The following is a 20,956-nucleotide window of genomic DNA, read 5'->3' on the forward strand; positions in this document are numbered from 1 at the left end:
TTCCTCCATCCTCTTACCTCTCCAAAAGAGAAGAATAATTATTCTAACTTCCCAGAGGGACAGCATGGTAGACAGAGGTTACTACTAACTCGTGGTGTGCAGATAAGTAGTTAATTTAATTGACTCTTAAGAAGACCACAAATTGCTTTCAGCTCATCAATCAATCATAAAAAGATATGGCACACTTACTTTCAGAGCTCTGTGCTCAGCCCTGTCATTATTGTTTGTGAAGTAATGACCTCACGGGTGTGAGAGGAAAGGTATAAGGAATTTCAGGGTGTTCTGAAACAGCAGGAGGAGGAAGCATTTGAAAACCTTAACATGGGCTCCCAAATAGGGAAACTGATATCTATGGTACCTTGAGAAATACCGAATAAGATTCTGCCTACAGGACCATCTGCATATGAAAACCAAGAGAAAATAAAGCAAGAGCCCCCGGAACTGTGAGGGAGAGACGACACATGGGATGGGGTCATGGAATAGGTCCCAAATACTGCATGAAATGTATACTAAAATAATATTCTTCATTTATCTGAAATTCAAATTTAACTAGGCATCCTGTTTTTCTTTCTTTTTTTTTTTTTTTCTAAATCTGGCAACCCTACATAGGGGAAGAGGAAAGGTGGAAATAAAGGAGCGAAGACAGGATGTGGGCAGCCGTCTGATCACTGCTGCCTCTGGTCAGGGGTATTTTGACAGTAATTGGAGTCATTCTCTCTTCCCTGTGCTATCTCTGAAGTTCTTAAAGAAAATATAGCTGTCCTTGTTAATGTTAAAGAGAGAGATAATGGCTGGGGTAAGAAATATGACAATTACCTCTTCTTTTTTCTAAACTTTTTGCTCATAGGAGTCTAAACAGTCTTTCCACAGTTCACTAAACTTTTAACCAGTCAAGAGCTTAATTTAAGTTAAAGGACCCCAGAAAGATTGTAGAACATCCACATTTTTTAAGGTGGGTAATATTGGATCCTCAGATTCAGACAAAACACAGTTGGCTGATGTCAGGGCTCCAAGGGACAAGGGACCTGACTAGAGAGACTAGTAACCTCTACCCTATAACCTAGTATTGCCTTAAAGACTCAGTCCCCAGGCATTGCCCTACATTAGACACTGATGGAATCAGAATTCAATCTTTTCAGGAAAAAGCAAAAAGTAATAATTTATAGACATATTGCTGGATCCTCCAATACTGGATTCTTAGATGATCTACCTGGGTCTGAAAGGAAGACCTCTCTAGGCAGAAGGAGGACACCAAGTAGATCGGTGAGCAAACAAACATCTGAAATGGGTTCTCCCCAAGACACACGTGAACCTGGTGGATGTGCTGTGACTGTGCAAAATGGTGACTGATTCCTTTCTACAGTATAACTAAACATCATATTCTAAATAAGCACCATCTACAGGAGAGAAGTCCCCAAAGGTGGGCCATACTTGCCATTGATGTCACTGTTGATCAGAACACTTTTGTAACTGCCTTAAAAATTGCTCTCCTATCTCTTGAATATCCTTACAGCTGCATTTCTCAAAGTGTGGTCTGGTCATTCAAAACAAACTTCAGGATGTGTGTTAAAGACTGCAGATTCCTGATCCCCTTAGACAAACTGAATCAGAATTACTGAGGGTGCGACTTGAAGGTATTATTTAATCAAGTTCCCCTAGATGACATTCAAGCACACACTAACGTTTCAGAATCAGTTATACAGAAACATTTGCTTTTCGAGAATGGATTTGAGAGTGGATGCTATTACAGCTAACAGGCAGCAGTTATTCAGAGCCAAATTCAGTAATTAGGGTTCGTGATCCAACTAGGAAACACATTTGAGATAAAAATGAGGCATGATCCTAAGATAAAAAGATTTGCACTGTGACTTGTTCTGAAGGTATTCTAGAAGAGACATTCCTAATATGCTCTAAGCAATGGGAAATTGGTGAAAATAAAGGCACAGCTTCCCAAGGCGACTGACTGAAAAGGGACCACACCATGTAATATATGACGTGTTGAAGTAAAATCTATTTCATGATGATAGTCGCATCTCATATGTAATTACTGCCAGTACTGTGACTAGTGAAGATGCTTTTAGTCCTGCCTAGTCCTGTCCATACGATCCACTCAATGGGTTCCTGTCTATGTGAAGCCAATGCAAATGTTACGGCTTCCTGCCTCGTCACCCCATATCCATCATATGCTCCAATCAAACTAGATTCTTTGCAATTCCATAAATGCACCCCTTCAACATGTCCGTCATTTTTAATGTTCTTATTTTACGATCTTGAACTTTCTTTTAATAAAATAAAGGTGGATCACAAGATGGTTGAAAGGGCAGGCTCTAGACTCAGACTGCCTGATGCGAGGCCAAATCAGCGTTTCCATAAGCAGGTTAACTCATCTCCCTGTTCCTCAATTTCCTCATCTTTAAAATGGGAATAAGAAAAGTACCTGCTTCGCTGAGTTGTTGGAATCATTAAATGAGAAAATGTATGTAACACGCTTGCAACAGTGCCTGGAGTACAGAGATATTCAATGAAAAGTAGCTATTCCTGGTGTCCAGAAAGAGCCTCCTGTGTATAGAAGGAAGAGGCAGGCCTTTTCCCCTGTGTTCTTAAAGCTTCTTTCACCTGTCTCTGTTGAAAAACTTGACATTCCACCATATTTTAAATATTTACTTGCCTGTTTCTTCTCTAACTATTCTGTCCTCATCATCATTGTATTCCTAGGATTTCACGCGATGTCTGGTACAGAGTGAAAGCCGCCGCCTCTTGTTATCTGAGTCTAACCCATTCCTAAAAACGTGCTGGGCAGCAAAGTTTCAAATAGCAAGAGTCTATATCCCATTATTTTAAATGGAAAAAAAATTCATTTTTAGAGTATCTAAAAAGATCAATGTCCCGGATATTACTAAAATGCTTTTAAATAACTATGTAACAATCTGATAAGAATTTCCACATAATATAAAATATTTAAACACCAATTATGTGATTGTTTAACACTTAATCGAGTAATTAACAGGTATGTTCACTTGCAGTCCACAGCTGAATAGAAGAGAAATTTCATTATCCTTCTGCATTGAACATGTACTACAATAAAAATACACAATGAAATAATATCGCCAAAGATCTGAAAGATACTATCTGAGTTGGTGGCGCCCCCAGGCACCTGACCTAAACAAAAACCGACGTGCTAAACCCTTGGGGGGAAAACGGGCTGCATCATGGGTATAACGTGCAATATGTTTAAACAGTAGGCTGATCAGGAGAGTTCTGAGGGATGAGAAGAGCCCCTCTCCCATCATCTACATTCCTGCTACTCCAAGTGCGATCTGGGGACCAGAGGTGTTGGCATCACCTTGCAGCTTGTTAGAAATGCAGAGCCTGCATTTCGAAGGGGAGTCATAGACACACTGAAGTCTGAGAAGCTGTCACACGTAGGAAAACTTGTCATAGCAGGTTTTCAACTGGGAGGAGGATTTTGGCTAAAATCTTTTGCAAACTTGTTTTAGAAAATATTTGGAAAGTGATTGTTCTGAGAGCAAAGGGTACCTGTGCTCATTAAAAGTTTGCAGAATGAGACAACAATTATGAATGCAGAGCCCTGCTGTCAATTCAACTGCTGTGTGACCCTGAGTAGGTTATTAAACTTCTTTGCATCTCACTTCCCTTGATTTTCAATAAAACTGGAGTTATAAAAATGTACTATTTTAATAAGGCCATTTCAAAGATGAGATGAGATAATGCACGCAAAAAACTGTGGGGCTTGGAACACTGTAAGAACAGGTTAACATTTACTGAGTGGCCATTCTGTGCCAGGAACTATCCTTAGAATTTCATGTGTTTATCTCATTTAAGCCTCCAAACAACCCTGTGGGAGAAATGAGTGCAATTTTTTACATGGGGGCCCCTAAATAACTAGCTTGAGGTCACAGATCTCATAAGTGGCTTAAGACCCAGCGCACATACCGTTAGGTACTGTGCTTCCCAGCTTCTCCAGAGCAGATGTCAGTCAATGTTGATGCCTTCACTGGCTATCCAAATTCTACAGTTTGCTTAAAGATTGAACTACCTGAATTGTCCCTGATTTTTCTTCGCTAGGACTGAACTCTTCCAAGTCTCCTGGGAGTGAACTGAATTCTGTCAATGAGTTAACAAATGAGAGCTTAGAATACATTTGCCTAGATGTAGTGATATTTTGGGGATCTCAACTCTTTCCTTGTGATTTAAGATTAGATGTATTCCAAACAACCTGGTTTGTTTTTCAATTCATTCTTCTAATTTTAATGAAGAATTCTCAGCACTTCTGCAAAGCTTGAAAGAACAGTAGGGTGACAGCTGCATGGTGAGAGACAGGAAGCATAATCCTTAAATGAGTTTGCTTTATAGTCAGATTATCATTGCCGAGATAAACACAAGTTCTTTTATATTCAACACAAAGACATTTAAGGAATATTGTGAGTCCCCTGTAAACAAGGTTTCCAATTATTGAAAAAACAAAGCTTTTATAATCCCTCAGCAGCTGGCACGTATTACGTTTTTGCTTAATAGAAATAATTAAAAAACTCAATTTAGCAACCTCCTACACAGGGCAGTTAGACTGCTGGATTCTCTGAGATACAGATCAAGTGTGGGAGAAAAGGCTTTTGATGGGGGGATTTGTACTGGTGATACTGAGGCAAATTCATCCAGAAAAAAAAAATGGATAATTCCCTTCTATTTAGAAAACAAAGATCTGTACTGAAAGGAAGAGAAAGCAGATGCAAGTACTGAGATGTACATTCTTGTGGTCAGATTGTATAGTGCAGAATGAAAACAGGGCAAACTTTAAATCCCCTGCTTCTTTTTCTTGGTTTTCCTCATGGCATTACTTTAACCCTTCCAGGATTCTGATGGGGGTGCTCATGAGGTGAATTCCTTCCTGTCTTGATTAGAATGTATCATAAAAAAATCCACTGGCCAGTCTTTCAGTAATAAACCTCTTTAAAAGATTACCAATGGTTTTGCTGAATCCTGTAAGTGCCCACAAGTCAGGCGCCTTAGGAACCTGCTATAAACATTCTGCTCACTTACAGATGCACACAGTATCGGGTTCAGGTGCTTGGAACCAAAGCATTTATTTCCCATTCATTTAGTTCGTTTTCTGTCGTCTTCTCCTCCCCTCCATATTTTCCCAGGAATCCTGATTTAAAAAATCAGTGATGATATTAGAACAAATAAAAAGTAAAAGATTTTTCTCACACCAGTGGTTCTCAATGTGGGGCTGGGGAGGTGGGAGGAGAGTTTTTTTCCCCAGGCGATACTAGGCAATGTCTGGACACAGCTCTGATGTCATGACTGAGTGGGGAGGGTGCTACTGGCATCTAGTGAGTAGAGTCCAAGGATGGTAGTAAACATCCTACAATGCACAGGACAGCACACCCAAAACATCTATACCGCTGAGGCTGAGAAACCCTACTTCAGACTAAAAGAATCTTGGACTCTTGAGTATTCCCAAGGAAGGTTATTAAAAATATTTTTTTTACCAAAATGCAAACAATGACTTTTTAAAAAAAGTAAAATGAAGTAAAAGGAAGGTAAGAGGAAATGTTTGTTTTTGATAATACTGATAATTTATAAAAGTAGCTTTTAAGAAGAGACAGAAATACCTCCAACTACTCAGGGAAGTAGCTCAGATAAATACAAAATTGAACGGACTAACATCTCAGTAAGATTAATAAAGTAACCAACCTCCCTCTTCACTTGGAAAAATTGTAAACAATCTAAAATATAAAAAACACTAAAGAGAAAATTTAAGGTATTACTTGAGAGTATCTACCATGATATGCATACATATGAACCAATGTTTTAATCCCTTGCTCTACGGGACTCCACACCTTGCAGCATGTTGCTTTGAAAGTTTGCCCTGATCACTGGTTTGGAAACAAAAGTTCCACATTCATGGCTTCCCCATGTTACAGAGGACACCCCCAGGACACCCCATACCTCAATGACATCCTGATTTCCCAGGTTTCGTTATATAAGCAACTATACAAAACAAACATCATAAGAGAGAGAGGTGAATTGCCCAAATTATTTGCATTTGTATTTGAAAAGTACTGGAAAGGCAACTACACTCAGCTACACACTCATACAAACACCCACGTCTGTATATTCAGCCCTTCTTTCCTGGTTCTGGTTTTCTCCAGGTTCAGACCTACTGACCCGGGCCCAGAACCTCACTGAGGGCAGGGCCCAGGAGGAGCAGAGGAGGAGCCAACACTCAGCAGGGGCCTTCAGTGTGTGTGCTTCAGTTCTCCCAACAGGCAAGTCACGTAGAGATGGACATTCCTGGTCCCCAAATGTGGAAAGGAAGGCTCCTGTGAGTATATTACCTGAAGACCACGCAGAGGCGTGGAGATGAAATCCAAACCAACGTATGATTGACACCAAAGCCTACAATCTTCTCCTACACCAAGAGGAAGGGATACTGTCCAGGGGACAACAAAGATGGATACATTCACAGAAAACACTGATTCTGCTATAATAGATGGGTTGATCTTCAATTGTGAAACCCCTCAACCTACCCATTCTGGAGACAAAGGTAGGTTGACTGTTACAGGAAGATCTGTCCATCACATTTGATGGCCAGCTACCTTTACTCTCTATTCCTGAGAATGGTACTTGGCATCATCCACCCAGTGCCCAAGCTAGAAATTTTCATCCCAGATTCCTTCCTCTTTCCCAACCCCACTTGCAATCTGTCATTAAGTCCTATCCATTGTATGTAATTTCTTAATTGCTCTTTAAATGGTCTCTCTCTCCCCACGTCCACTGCACTATCTGTTCACCTGGCCCACTGAAATTATCTTTTTACAGGTCTCCCTGTCTATACTTCATTCTCCAACCTATCTTTCACCCCGAGGTCGGAAAATGCAAATTTCATCATGTTACTCTACTCCAGATTCTTCACTGGCTCCCCACTGTCACGTGGTCGAAACCACACAACTTAGTGGGGTCTTTCCAGACAATCCTCTTTAACAGTGGCACCTCCTTTCCTTGGCATACCCCATATCTCTTCTTTGGTTTTTTACCCACTACATTTATTATCATCTGAAATGCTATATATTTTAATTGTGTGGTTTTTGCCAATCTTTCCCATCCAAATAGAAACTACACAAGGGCAGATTTTGTATTTTGCTTACTGCCATATCTCCAGAGTCTAGAACAGAGCTGGTACATAGTAGAAACTCAATAAATATTTACTGAATGAATAAATGAATAGCATACAGGATCTTCCTAACATGGCCTTGTTTTTGTATCCAGAATATGTCGCTAGCACACATACCTTTGCTCCACCGTACCCTCATCCCCCAGTTCTTTGAGTTCCTCATACAGAACTCCTTTTAGTTTCTGAAACACAACTTGGTTGTTCATAGATTTCAGCCATTCTTTGGTCAGGGTATTTCCTCTGCCTGGAATTCTAATACTTGCTCTGCAGCCCATCTATGCCTTGACCTGGCAATATCTCACTGGTCTTAGTAATACGAGGTAACATGCCATCTTGGGAAAGTCCTTCCCGGCTGACTCACACCAGCTTATGTATGGCTTCTGAGCCTCTCTATGAACTTTATAAGAGCCTGAGTTAGGGCCACGATCTACTAGGACTGGGACCATTGGTCTGTATGACCTCTAGATGTGAGTGAGCTCCTTGAGGAAAGGGCTCCTGTCTTTTCACCTCTGCTGTCCTAACACCTAACAGGGTACCTTGTACAGAGCTCAGCTGCAATGGAGGCTGTAATAGATTATTTGAAAGACAGCTCTGCTAGTGACCCTACATCCCCTTTCTGGGCTCACTGAAATTTCAAAAGGGGCCTGCATGGAAAGACAGGCAATACTGGAGGCTTGCACCTCGATCCTTTACGCTTCCACACTGTAGAACAAAACTTGCACCCCTCCCAGTCTTCCGAATCTCCAAAGAGTGAAGAATGAAGCCCACAGGGAACAAGCATGACTTGAATTCAGTGATTCTGCTAAACAAATTCCTACACATTTTCGGGCCAAGGGGTGAACATGTGAACCAACATAAGCTGCTCAGGTGCTCTGTCCCCAGAATTTGCAAGTTGAGGAGAAACTATTAAGAGAAACTGTTAGAGTTGATTCACACACATAGCAGAGCCCAACGGCAACAACAAAAATAACTGCTAACAGTTATTAAAAACTCAGTATGTGCCAAGGATTATTCTAAGCACTTGACGTGTATTAACCCATTCGATCCTCATGACTACCCAATAGGTAAAATCTATCAGACCCATTTCCAAAGGGCAAACTGAAGCACAGAGAAGCAGAGTATAGAAGCAGGCTGTGTTACCCTGGAGCTTGCACCCCTAACCACGTATCTACTGCCCAGAGGTGCATCTTCATATTTCCTGCATTCCTGAAGATGTCCTGATTCATACATCTTTCCCAAAGCCCCTTGTTCAGCACTTCTTTTCCATTCAAGGAATTTCATCATATCTTTCCAACCACTCCCCTCACACACCACCGCTCCCCATCTTTTTTCCCCTAAATTTAACCAGATTTAGTTTCTGTTGCTCACGCCGAATCCTAAGTGATATTTCCATTAAATCCCAGTCTCTAAGGCTGGAGCCAGGGTGGCGGTAAGGTTTACCAAGCTCCACAGGGGATGCTGACACATCAGGACTGAAAACCATGACTTTGGGCAGCTGTTTCCAAACATGGAAAGAATGAACACCTTCCTAGAAGCTTGGGACAGGTTCCGAGGACTTCTACATGGATTCTGATAGACTCTCACAGTAGCCTTCCGTGAGTACCCCAAAGCCTAGCGATGGGCATTACCCTCCCCTGCCGCTGGCCCAGCAGCTCACTGTGACTCAGTCTTTCCTGCTATGTCTTCTCTGGCACTGATGCCTTGGCTCCACATGTTGGCTCCCAATACCCATCTTGGGCCCTCCTTGTATGAACAACCTAATTAGGTACACTGCTCTGGCACTGCCCCGGCACTCTCTTGGCTAGGGCTTGGTATTCATCTTCTGGTATCCTGAACCCACAGCTCCAGGAAAAATGGCTTTCCTCCCATCAAGCCAAATCCCAGGGAGGCCACACTGGCCAGGCTGGCTGGCTGGCCTCCCACCAAGGGCAGGAGAATCAATTATAATGGGTTTACCTGTCTATTCTCCTGATCCTTTTTACAGACAGGCATCTTATTTAAAACAAGAAAGAAAGAAATCCCATAAAGGAGTGTTAAAATCTAGGATTTAATCATGGAGAGAAATTTTATCTTATTATCTAATCTCATATCCTTCTTGCTTCAAAATATCCTTTTTTCCCTTCCTTTGGTTTTCAGTGCAGATAAGAACCTGAGGGTATTCTCTACAGATAAGGTTTCCACTATTAGAAGCCATCTCTGTGCCACCTGATGGCCTGTTCTTCCTCAGAGTAAATGATCCTTGTTCTTTTAACCTTTTCCAGTAGATCCTATTTTCCGATCCTGAATTCGTCTTCATTATTCTCCTTGGAACTCTCTTTAAATTCTTCACATACCTCTTTGGCTCAAAGAGCTTGAAGTACCCAATAGAATCGAATCAAATCAAGGGAAAACTAATGCTGCTGTTAAATTTCTAGGGGGTAAAAAGATCGGGTGAGTACACTCATTTAATTCCTCATTCTTGTTAGTAAATTCCTTCCGTCAAAGCGTAATGGCATTTGGGTTATAGTGGTACTATATGTACTTGGGAAAAGGCAAAGAACGTCCATCATTCTCATTCTTCTCTCCAGAAGTTTTTTTTTTCCCTCTCTCCTTTTCACAGAAATGTAAGAGTATTCAAATGTAAGTACTCAAATGTATGTGCTTATGTGCTCAAACTGATGGATAAAATTAAGCTGTCTAAAGAAAAAGAAAGGGAACTTGGGAGACGGTAGAAATGAAAGACTATCCAGGAAAATGGTCTCAATATTTTTTGCATTATAACCTTCCTTTGGAGCCTTTTTACGTGTTTTTCTTCCCCAATCATCTCTTCCCAGCGAAACTGTAATACTACAGATAGACTCTGTATCTGTTTATGTTCTATACGTATATCTGAGCTTTATATGTTAAAAGAGTAAGATTTTTTATGTGCCCTCTCAAGAATAAATTCCCCACTCCCTCCTCCTTGGGGGTAATATTGCCCCACCGAGAACTCATTGGCTGGTGAGATCTCTGTGGCTTTCAGAAAGCTTTGATATTAATTCTTCCACCAGGAGAGTGGACTGTGTATCTTTGCCCCCTTTTTACAGATGGGGAAGCTGTAGCTCAGAGTGGTAAATTAGTCTGCTCACAGTCTACCCCGGGCTGGCAGCAGATTTGGGCTGAAACCCAGTTGCTGATTTCAGGTCCAGTATTCATTTTGCTACGTGGTGATGATGCCATGAAATCCAGAAGCCTGTCACTATTATTTAAAAAAAAAAAAATCACTTCATTTAGCTTTTCTGAAATAGGCATTTCCCCCAAACAATTCCCAACATGATAATAAATAAGAGTGAAAGTGCCTTCTCGATGTTTGTCCTTGCTTTCAAATTCTTTTTCTGACAAATTATTCCATGCCAAAAATTCTTGGGCTAGCTTTATGCTGTTTCCAGCATCCTCCTGCCTTTCAGGGCTGCACACCCAAGAGATTGTTTTTGTGCCCTGGGGAGGAGCACACCCTGCCATTCTCTTCTTGCACAGTCTTTGTTTTTCTTCTTGACATTTTATTATGAAAATTTTCATACGTACAGAACTGTTGAGACTTTTACAGCAAACACCCACATACACCCCACCTAGATTCTACAACATGTGCTATATATACTCGCTCTATGGCATATCTATTTATTTATCCCTCTATCCATCCATTGAGCCAAATTTGGAGGGGGATGCATTCATTTCACAGTAGGTTGCAGACACAGCACTCTCCCCTAAATGCTTCAACATGCAAGTCGTTAATCAAAGTTCAATAACATGGAGACTTTTAACAGGAAGGTAACATCAGCTTCGTTCCTGAAATTAAAGACAATGAGCTGTGTTTGCATGTTCATGGTGTTCCCAAAGAAAGAGATTCCGTACACCTCTTTAACTTCCTGCTTGTCAAAAGCTGGGCCACGTCTCCTAACAGGCTACCGTTTCTTCACAGGGAGGACGTGGTCGTGAGAAAGCAGGCGGAAGAGCCACCTCTTCCTGTGACTGCCTTGGCTTCTTTCATCAATTTACACGTGTTACACATGAAGGCCGAAATGTTTCTTACAATGGCTTAGGGTCAAATCCATCCTAAATTTCAGGACCAAAATATCCTTTTTGGTTAATATATATAAAAGTGCTTGGGAAATGGTAGAAATTAAAGACAAATGCTTTCCATAGATAAATGCCAGGTACTGAGTGCTTTACGTATATTAACTCACTCATCAGAGTTACTTCTAGTGCAAGGCTAGGGGTCAGCGAACTTCTTCTGGCAAAGGTTAGGTAGTAAATACTTTAAGCTTTGAGAACCACACAGTCTATCTCAAGTACTCACCATGAAATCATAAAAGCAGCAATAGGCAATACATAAAGGAATGAGCATTGCTGTGTTCTAATAAAACTTTATTTACAAAAAAAGCTGGCGGACTATAGTATGCCAATGGCTATGTTGGGCTAGCAAACATTAGAGTCCATTCTCAAAATCAATTTCAAGACATCTTATCGTTAGTTCAAAACTCAGAGCTTTTGCCAATGCCTCAAAAGGCCTTTGTATTTAATGGCAGGTCAAATCATGTATTTGTGTTTGTGCCCTTCTGTCTCTTATTGCACAGGGAGGGGAGAATCATTAATTTTTAATCTATGGCATACTGATGCCAACTTAAAAAATCAAAATGAACTAAGACAGAAAATGGTTGAATTGCATTGTTACATGTCTGAGAATACTGAAACCCTAAGGATCTGATGTGCATCCTTGAACTGAAAGGTGCTTCTGGAGCATCACTGACTATGGTCTTTGAGAAGCTGTGGAACTCTGAGTATCACAACAGAGCAAAGGGACAACCAGCACAGTGTAATCACAGACATGGCAGAAATGCCCAGAGAGATATAAGAACAACTCATCAAACAATCGATGTGCAATTACCTAGAAGGACACAAGGTGCTGGATGGCAACCAACATGCCTTTGCTGGGCTGTGCCAAGGCTATTTAATTTCCTTCCACAGTAGATGGGGCAATGACACTGGCCATGTAAATAAGGAGGAAGAAAGATATTATCCCTACAGCGAAGCTTGCTATTCTGTCCAGCAAGACGGACAGATATAATGTACAGAGCGCCAATGCCAAGTGAGACTGTAGTTTGTCAGAGGACACAGCTAAGGGTGACTGATTACCAATGGCACCAGTCAGCCTGGTGACGACAGGGGAGCGGGAGACTGAGGCAAAGAGGCAGGGCCAGCACAGCACCAGCGCTGAACTGGCTTTTGTTAGCAAATCAGTCGCCTACAATCCTGAATTGACTACTCACTCAGTGCACAGATGATCTACTGAGTGACAGTGCTCGGAAAATAGAAATACAAGTCAAAGTATTCCTGACATAATGATAATGGATTTGGTGTTTTTATTAATGCAAAAGTCCATTAAAAGCCAGAGTAAATCTAGCCAGGGTTTGTGCACAGTCACAAGATAAGGAGAACATTTAACAAGAACTGGTGTTCATAAGAATATATACGGAATCTGGATGAACATGAGTATGAATCACCTTATTAGAACTGAATTTGAATACTTTTGTTAATTAGTCATGCAAATATAACAGTAAGAAGTATGATTTCTTAGGGGGGAGAGTGTGGGCGCAGGGAGCCAGGTTAAATTAAGCACTGACCATACCCCTACAAAGATCCATATTTGGCCTCGGCAACATAAGAGGGCGTGGGAAAGCTAGACACAGCCAAGAAGAAAGGCAAAGGCAAAATATTTTTAAAGGGTGGAAAATGATATCTAGGAGGAAATACATCAAGAAAAAAAAAAAAAAGAAGGTCATGGGGTGCCTTGGCATCTACTTTGAAGCCCACGAAAAGTCTGGCACAGCACTAAGCAAACAGTAAGCATCATCAGAGGACAGAGCATCTCGCTCCTTCTATTCCAGGGCATAGGGAAGGTGGTCTGAAACAGAAAGCAGAGGGAGCGAGAACAGCGGCTACAAGAGCGGTCCTCAGACGTGAGCGAGCAGCAGGCTGACCTGCCGTGCCTGTTAAAGCTCACGTCGTTGGGCCACGACTCCAAGTCTGTGATTCTACAGGTCTGAGGTGGGCCGGAGAATCTGCATCTCTGACAAGTTCCCCGGTGATGACGTCGCTACTGGTCTTGGGACCACCCTTTCAGAGTTACTGGGTTAGAAGCCCAGTCTTGTCTGAGTTTGAATCTGGCTCTGCCCTTCCTGTGCTATTTTGTCTCATTTCCTCTTGTAAAATGAGACAGATAACCATCGCCGTGGCACTGCTGTGAGGAATAACATATGTGAAACTCTTCACCCAGTGCTCAGGGCACATCAGTGCTCCATATGTGTTAGCGCTCACTTCTGTTGAGAGACTGACAGCAGTAAATAATTAGGCAATATCCTTTAGAGTCGCCACGGTAAAATCAGGACAGTCTGAGACTGTGCCACGTGCAGTTTTCTGATGGAAAGTAAAGTCACTTTACAAATCTGTTTTCAAACGTCTCACTGCTTGGTTAGCCAGGCCACACTACCCTAGGAAACGGGGCTTGCTCGGGGCAAAGTGTGGCCTGCTTTTATCAGTATTATTCCTCAGTTAATGTTGAACCAGATGAGTCAAATGTGAAGCATGTCTTTAAAACCTCACTAGTGCATCCAGTGCTATGCACCTGCCCCTTTTCCCAGATGGTCCTGGCCACACCTGAAATTTTGTTGGACCTGACCTCTGAGTCACAGAGCAGACATGAGATGGGTTGTTCTAGATAGCAACTGGTGTGCAGCCATCTGCTTTCTCTTTGGGTAAGTAAGGTTGGCCCCTCCAAAAGCCAGCACTTTTAGCATTGTGCCCTGGGACCATCCCACCCCTACCCCTATCTGTGAGTGACGGTGTCTGGGGTTCAGGCTGTTTCAGACTAAGTGAGGATAACAGAGCATGCGTTGTAATCCATGACGCTGTCAGTTATTCTTTCTTTTTCCCCTGAAACAGCTAATAACTACATAATGTAATATTTCATCTCTAGTAGTAGCTTCTCAAGAAAATTTACTTATTAGCAATTACTATTAATGCTCCCTCATTTTCCTTATTCTGTTTTAAGAAAAAAAAAAAAACAACTTTGTTTTGCCTCAGCTTATGCACAACTTAGATGTATATAAGTATTGGTGGCCCTCTCCAGTTAGCCCATCCACTTGGCTCCGAACCCTTGAGCCTCTGAATTCTGTAGCCGTTTGTCCTTCAAGAACCCTAATCCACTGCTCATCATATCACCCTGGAAATGACTAAATATTTTCTAGGTGCAAGCATGCAAGGTCTGCATTACATTAGAAAAAATTTAGAATATTCCAAAGGGAGTGAATTTTTTTGCAAGGTTATGTATTTTGGTAGACTGCATCACTTGTTGATTAAAAAAAGCTTTTTATTTAAAGAATCACAAAACTTTTGGCTCTATCTTAAGAAAAAAATTAAACTCACATGTCTAAAATCTTTTTCTAATATCAGTTTTACAAAAAGGTTTTCTCCTTTTACAACAGTAGGTCTACAGGCAAAGCAAGTATAGGTCAGGATGAAATCACATCAAAGAAAAAAGCTCCCTGACTACATTAGAGAGGGAGATGAAAACCCATGAGGAACAGTGATGGGAAGAGCCCTCGGTTCTAGGCTGGGTCCATATTAAAGGGGGAAAAAAGAGACCAATGGACAAAGTCTGGGATGAAAAGATGAGAAATACTTCTAACCAGGGAAGAAACAGCCTTCTGATTACTACACATAAAGCCAATTAAAAGGTAATGGGATTGATTTTTGTTTGTGGCACATAGAATCGATTTCATTACATTAAAGACATCTCGAGACGTCTTGAATCAGTAGAATTTTCATGTTCGTCTCAATGCACGTTTGCTCAAAAACATTTATTTTCAGTGAATAGAAGAAGAAAAGAGGGAGGATTGTAGAATATTAGAAAACCGCTCTGAGTTTATTTTAAATCTGTGATTTGAAATGTACTGAGTTAGTTGAGAACAATACAGCCAATCAATATGGCTTGTTAAGATCTACCAGACATGCCTAAGACAAGATAAATGCCTAAAGCTACAAGACCGTAAGACTGTGAAGTCTAGAAATGGATGAATAAAATTTTTAAAGGCCTAATGATAAAATGAAATGCTTTATAAGCTTAAAAGAACAGTTTTTACAAAGAAAGGCAGAAGAGAGTGAAACGGGTAGATATTCAGGAACACCAAAAACTAGAGAAAATGCACAGAAGGGTGGTGGTGGGGCACTTAGAGTCCTATTTGAAAAGTGAATACAATTCACTAAGAGGTAAAATAAGGTATTACCACAATTTAAGACAGGCCACTGCCATCTGTACCTGGCTTAACCTCTGACAATCAAGAAAAAAAAAAAAACGTTTTGATCATGAATACTAGAAACCTCAGTTCTACAATTCACTTTTGCACTTAAAAAAATTTTTTTTTTCCAAAACAGATTTTCCCTGGCAAGTGGGAAGGGAAGCAAAGCTACAGGAAATGGAGAACAATTTGAAATAACAGTATGTAATGCAGTTCCCTTTTTTGAAATCGCTTTTTTTATCATCCCATATTCACTGCAGCAATTTCAAAAAAGAATGACAAATGACACCAAAGCATTTACAGTCACAAAAGAATTTCTACATATTTTGTATTTGTCAGGTAATTCTGGAGGAACTTGACTTTACATTAATCATGCAAGTAAATCTTGACTTTTTGGCCTTTTGGAAAGGCCAAAATGACATTTAGAATATTCCAGGAAAAAATATTAGTCTGTGTTTAAGTAAGAACCTTAACAACGGCCAAAAGTCCAACTCACTACCCTAATGACAGCATTGAGTAAATCTGATATGGTATTAGTAATAGTTGGAGAATTCTAAATTCCTTATGTTAGCAGTCTCCATCCTTTTTTTCATCATTTTACCATATATTTATTGATTGCCCACGGCTCCTTGGCCCTGGGCCCAATGCTAGGAAAGTACCTCTGATTAAGACTGGTGATGTCTCTAGAGCTTGTTTTCTCCTGGAGGGAGATGCAGAAGCAACACGGAAACAGTTAAATATGACAAACAATATACCAGAGAGTGTATCAGGTACTATAAACAAAGTAAAGAGGGTGATATGAGAGAAGATCTGTAGGGGCTAATTTTTATGGAGTTCAGGGAGAGCTTCATTTGTTAGGCGAAATTTGGTCTGAAACCTGGACATACAGAGAACTTGAAGACAAGAATTCCAGGCAAAGGATAAATGCAAAGGCCCTGTGGTAGCAGCACTGCAGTCTGTTTGATGAAGAGGAGCAGGAGCTAGTGGGGCTGCAAGGCAATGCGCTTGGAGAAGACAGGGCAGTGAGAAATGCAGGAGACACACATGGCTCACGGGTGGAGCAAGAAGTCTTGCTTTTATTTTAAGAGCAACAGGAGGCTGCTGGAGCTGTTGGATTTATATCTAAGCAGTGACGGTTTGGGCTCCTGTTTGAAGAATGGAGTGTGTGTGTGCATGTGTGTGCACGTGCACGCACATGAGCTACAGGGAGCGTGCCAAGAGTGAAAGCAGAGAGATGAGGCAGGAGGATGCTGAGCAGCAACAAGCCAGGCAAGAAATGATGATGAGATGATGGGCCAAACCACGTGGCAGACCCGGAGATGGAGAAGAGCGAGCAAATGCAAGGTATATTTGGAGGTAAAATTGAAGCTTACTGAGAGAAAAGGGGGGAAGGTAGGGAAGACAGGAGTCTAGGTTTCTGAAGTTAGGTGCCACTTAATGGAGTGGGGTTCAGCTCTACCTTGAACATTACGCTAGAGATGGCCTGTGAGACAGCTACTTGAAGAGGTCAAGCAGACAGCCGAAGCGAGGTGTTTGGAGCCCAAGGGAGAGATCTTAGCTGGATGTACAAATTTGGATTTTATTCTGGACAACACCTGGCAGGCCACCCATGCACACATTTGGTAATTAATAAATACTTATGAAATGGCTGATAATTGACAGAAAGGGCAAGTGAGAATTCTGCCTACTGGAAGATGTTTTGAATCTCTCGGCTCGGAGCACTCGGGAAATGCCGGTTGAGAAGAGGGCCAAGTGCTGAGGTTGCTCAGTAAATATTAATTTACTGCGATAAATCTCAAGAAAGCAATGAACTGTTATTTCAGCAATGGACCCTGCCTGGCTGAATTGGTGCCAAAGCTGTTGTTTAGCGGCTTGTACCTTCTGTCCTTCATCCTCAGTATCCTTTTACCTGGTGGCTTAATCCCTGACCCGGCATCTTGCTTTGTTCTTGATCACTGCCTCTTTTGCCCTCACATCCAGAGAATACTGTCATTGCTCTGACTCTGCCCCTAATGACTATCTCAGAACCTGTTCTTCACAGATTTCTGAATGGCCATGAGTCATCAACACTGAGTACCTATTAAGGTCTAGGCACCATTCTAGACACTTGACACATAGATCTCACTTACAATACCCTGCAAAGTAGCAGTTTGCCCTGGGGGTAGACTTTAATCCTCCTGAGAGAGTAAGAGCTTGGCTCTAAGTCAGGAAGCTGGAAGGTGGCAGAACAAGGATTCAAAACAAGTCCAGCTGACTCTGCAGCTTGGGCTCCCCTCTCTGGGTTTGCAAAGCTCATTGGATTTTGCCTGCTGAATCGGTCTGTCCCCTCCATCACCTAGCTCTCCAGCAAAGTCCATTAAGTGGCTGGTATCCATTGAGAGCTGCCAAGCATTCAAGCCAGGCTGGCCACTGTCTGTACCCTTGAACGACAGTGTTCCATGACTCTATAGCTGCAGACTCACTTGGTGTTCTAACGTGGGATTTGTCACGTTCAACGGGAGTATCTGTATCTGAGGGAGGCCCATGGCCTGGGAGGTTGTTAGTCATCAGAGAAACAAAGGAGGTGGAGTGTGTTAGGGCAACACAGCTGGGCAGCCTTCCCAGGGACAAGGTGGCTGAGAGGAAAGGGCTTGAAGACCAAGAAGGGGGCGGGGGCTGTGTATCCAAAAAAAAAAAAAAAAAAAAAAATCTGGACTCTTAGTAGCTAGCTAAGGTATAAGATGGCAAAGACAGAAAAATCACAACTTGTTGTTCAAAAGAAATAGCCTTTACGGCTTTATGTAAAAATGTGTTAATAAACTTCAGTCTCTCTGGCCACACACTCAAACTGAAGGGCTTTCTGTCTTCATTGGGCACGTCCCCCGAGCATGCAGGTGTGTTACAAGGCACAGAGCCGTTTGCTCAAACACCGTCTGTAGCAGAAGCAATGGTTTCACCAGCGTCCAAGAGGAGGCCGTGCCTTCACTAGAAGGAGGCCAAGTCCTGGGAGTCCAAGCAATTTGGGCAGGAATTACTTGCAGTTAACGTCGCGCAGGAGGACAAAGGGAACGGAAGCTACGCCCGCTGGTGCTCATCTGAGCGGCACCTGTTCCTCCAGCAACTCGGCCTTTTATTGCCTGACACCTGCCTGGCTGGATGGGCCCCACGCCGCCTGCTGAGGAAATGGAGCCAGTCAATACCTGTTTTGTGCTAGGTTTCCTGGCAGAAATGAGATATGGAATTTCTAGAGGCAAGTTACCTAGGAATCCAGCCTCCACCAGGCATAACTTATTAATGACCAGATTGATTAAGGTCAAAAGGTGAAAAGCTTGGTTTAAAAGGCTAGAGAGAGGGAAAAAAGCTGCATGCGCGCTACATCCTTTGGTCACAGCAGATGGTGGTGGCTTGTGGCACCCGGTCTGCCTCACTGGGGCACTTGGGGCACTTCCTTCTGGCACAAGTGCAACATCAAAGAGATACGCTCTGGCCCCTCAGCCCACTGGATGTCTCAAGAGTTTCAGTGGACCCCTATGAAGAGCTTTTCTGAAGCAAATCTGAATCCACCCATCTCCACTGCTAATATTCCACCTGGCCTAGAGGACAACTGACATGGTTTCAAGGATTTTGGGAAACAAAGAAGTGCTTAGACTCTCTCTCTTTCTATCTCTTTCTCTCTCTTTTACATACATACACACATACAGAGGTAAAACTTAAATTTATCTTTAATTACATGCAATTAATATGACACTCAAAGTACCAATAGCCAAGTTTGTTGCTGTATTCCCAACACCTAAATCAAAGTCAAAACAGAGTAGGCTCTCCATATATATATATATATATATATATATATATATATATATACATATATATATATATATACACACACACACACAGAAATGAATATTTACTATCCCCTTGGGTTTCAAGTTCTGGTGCCTGATCTGGTGCCTTTTATTAATACCCCTAAGAAGAGTCTTTCATTATATTGCAATTTCACAAACATTCTTCTCATGGAGACATTTAAACTCCTCTAGCTCCTTACACAAGGTTGTATTTTTTTCTGATGGCAAAATACTAAATGTAAAATAGGACTGAAGGAATTTTGAACAACTTGTTTCTTAATTTCCACCCAAAACACACTAATTAAAGCATCTGATTAAAACCCGTGTATTTATCCTGTTCTTCTCTCATTTGGATATTACTGAAGGACAGCAACCAGCAGGGTTAGTGACAGAACAAGATCATACCACTAAATAAAGATTTGACCTCATCCTGGATTTTTCCTTACAGATCAGATATTTTTTCCTCTCAAGTCACATTCCTGGGATGAGAATGTCCACTCTATTAAAATTCAGATTACTTGATGAACTTCAATGCCCTTCAATAGCAGTAAAATTTCATATAGAAACATTTATTAAACAGTGGTAAGTTGGCTCTGTGTTTGAATACCTATGGATTTAAGTCTTTGAGAAAGGTTCAATACCAGATCCAGTTGGTCTGCCAGAAAGTACTGATGTTCAAGGGTGAATCTCAGGATTATTGGAATCAGATCCTTTCCCCCTGATAAGGCATATATAACACTTTAGAAGGTATCTGCTGCTCTGTATTTAATCAGAGTCATAATAACAAAAATAAGCAAGGACCCATGGACCTTTGTCTGAAGGATATTGGTCTGGCTATTAAAGCAGCTGGTCAGCATAAAAATAGGAAACAGAGACTTAGTCCTGCCTTTCAAATCTCGCTGGCATCCCAGAAGATAAGAGAACTGATGAGTGAAAGGCTAGGGAAAGTTCTGTGGGCTGAGAAGCATTTTTATGAGTCAATATATTTTAAAGCTTATCTCCAAGAATAAAAACACAGTCACTTTCCTTGTAGAGATTTTTTTTTTTTTTGTCAAGCAAATATGGCAAAGCATAAAGGTTTGCTAAATATGGGTGTTGAGAGTATCCAGATATTTATCATTCTCTGTATTTTCTCTGTTGGAAGCATTCCATAATAAAAAATGATGAAAGTATTAAAACTGCAGGAACAAGAAAACCAACCATAATACACATTTTGGGGGGTTGCTTAAAGGAGACTCAATTTGTCTATGCAATGTGAGACTTCGGATTTCAAGTTAGTTTGTTAATATTTTTCAAATCACACCTGATTTCAAAACATAGGTTACTTAGACGTTAAATTTGCTCACATTTTAACAAATGTTAATAGAAATCAACTCTCAGGAAATGTGAAGGCTCTCCAATATCAACATAGTGCTGACAATTCATCGTATTTAACAAGGTGTACTGGAAATAGCCAAGTACTGACCTCCCCAGGACAAATGATCCTCTTGGGACGAGGGGCCTCTTGCTGTAACTGATACACTGCCAAACATAAAAAAAAAAGATAACCATCATTAAAAAACATCAGAACATACCAACATGCCTTCAAATAACTCTACCTAAGTACCTTTCAAGAACTGCTGATTTTT

General features: G+C 41.4%; 1 protein-coding gene across 3 annotated transcripts in view; it reads right to left on the reverse strand.

Annotated features, from left to right (window-relative positions):
- CHN2 (chimerin 2) overlaps positions 1–20,956 on the reverse strand; it is a 268,875-nt gene that overhangs the window by 103,603 nt on the left and 144,316 nt on the right. For all 3 annotated transcript variants that reach the window (XR_010381638.1, XM_031455110.2, XM_064487486.1), the window contains exon 3: positions 20,794–20,849. Coding sequence is in view for 2 of the 3 variants with exons in the window: in XM_031455110.2 (XP_031310970.1) it covers positions 20,794–20,849 (56 nt within the window). In the remaining variant the exon portion in view is untranslated. The remainder of the gene's footprint in view (positions 1–20,793; positions 20,850–20,956) is intronic.

The sequence above is a fragment of the Camelus dromedarius genome, chromosome 7, assembly GCF_036321535.1.
Source record: "Camelus dromedarius isolate mCamDro1 chromosome 7, mCamDro1.pat, whole genome shotgun sequence".
Classification (NCBI taxonomy): domain Eukaryota; kingdom Metazoa; phylum Chordata; class Mammalia; order Artiodactyla; family Camelidae; genus Camelus; species Camelus dromedarius.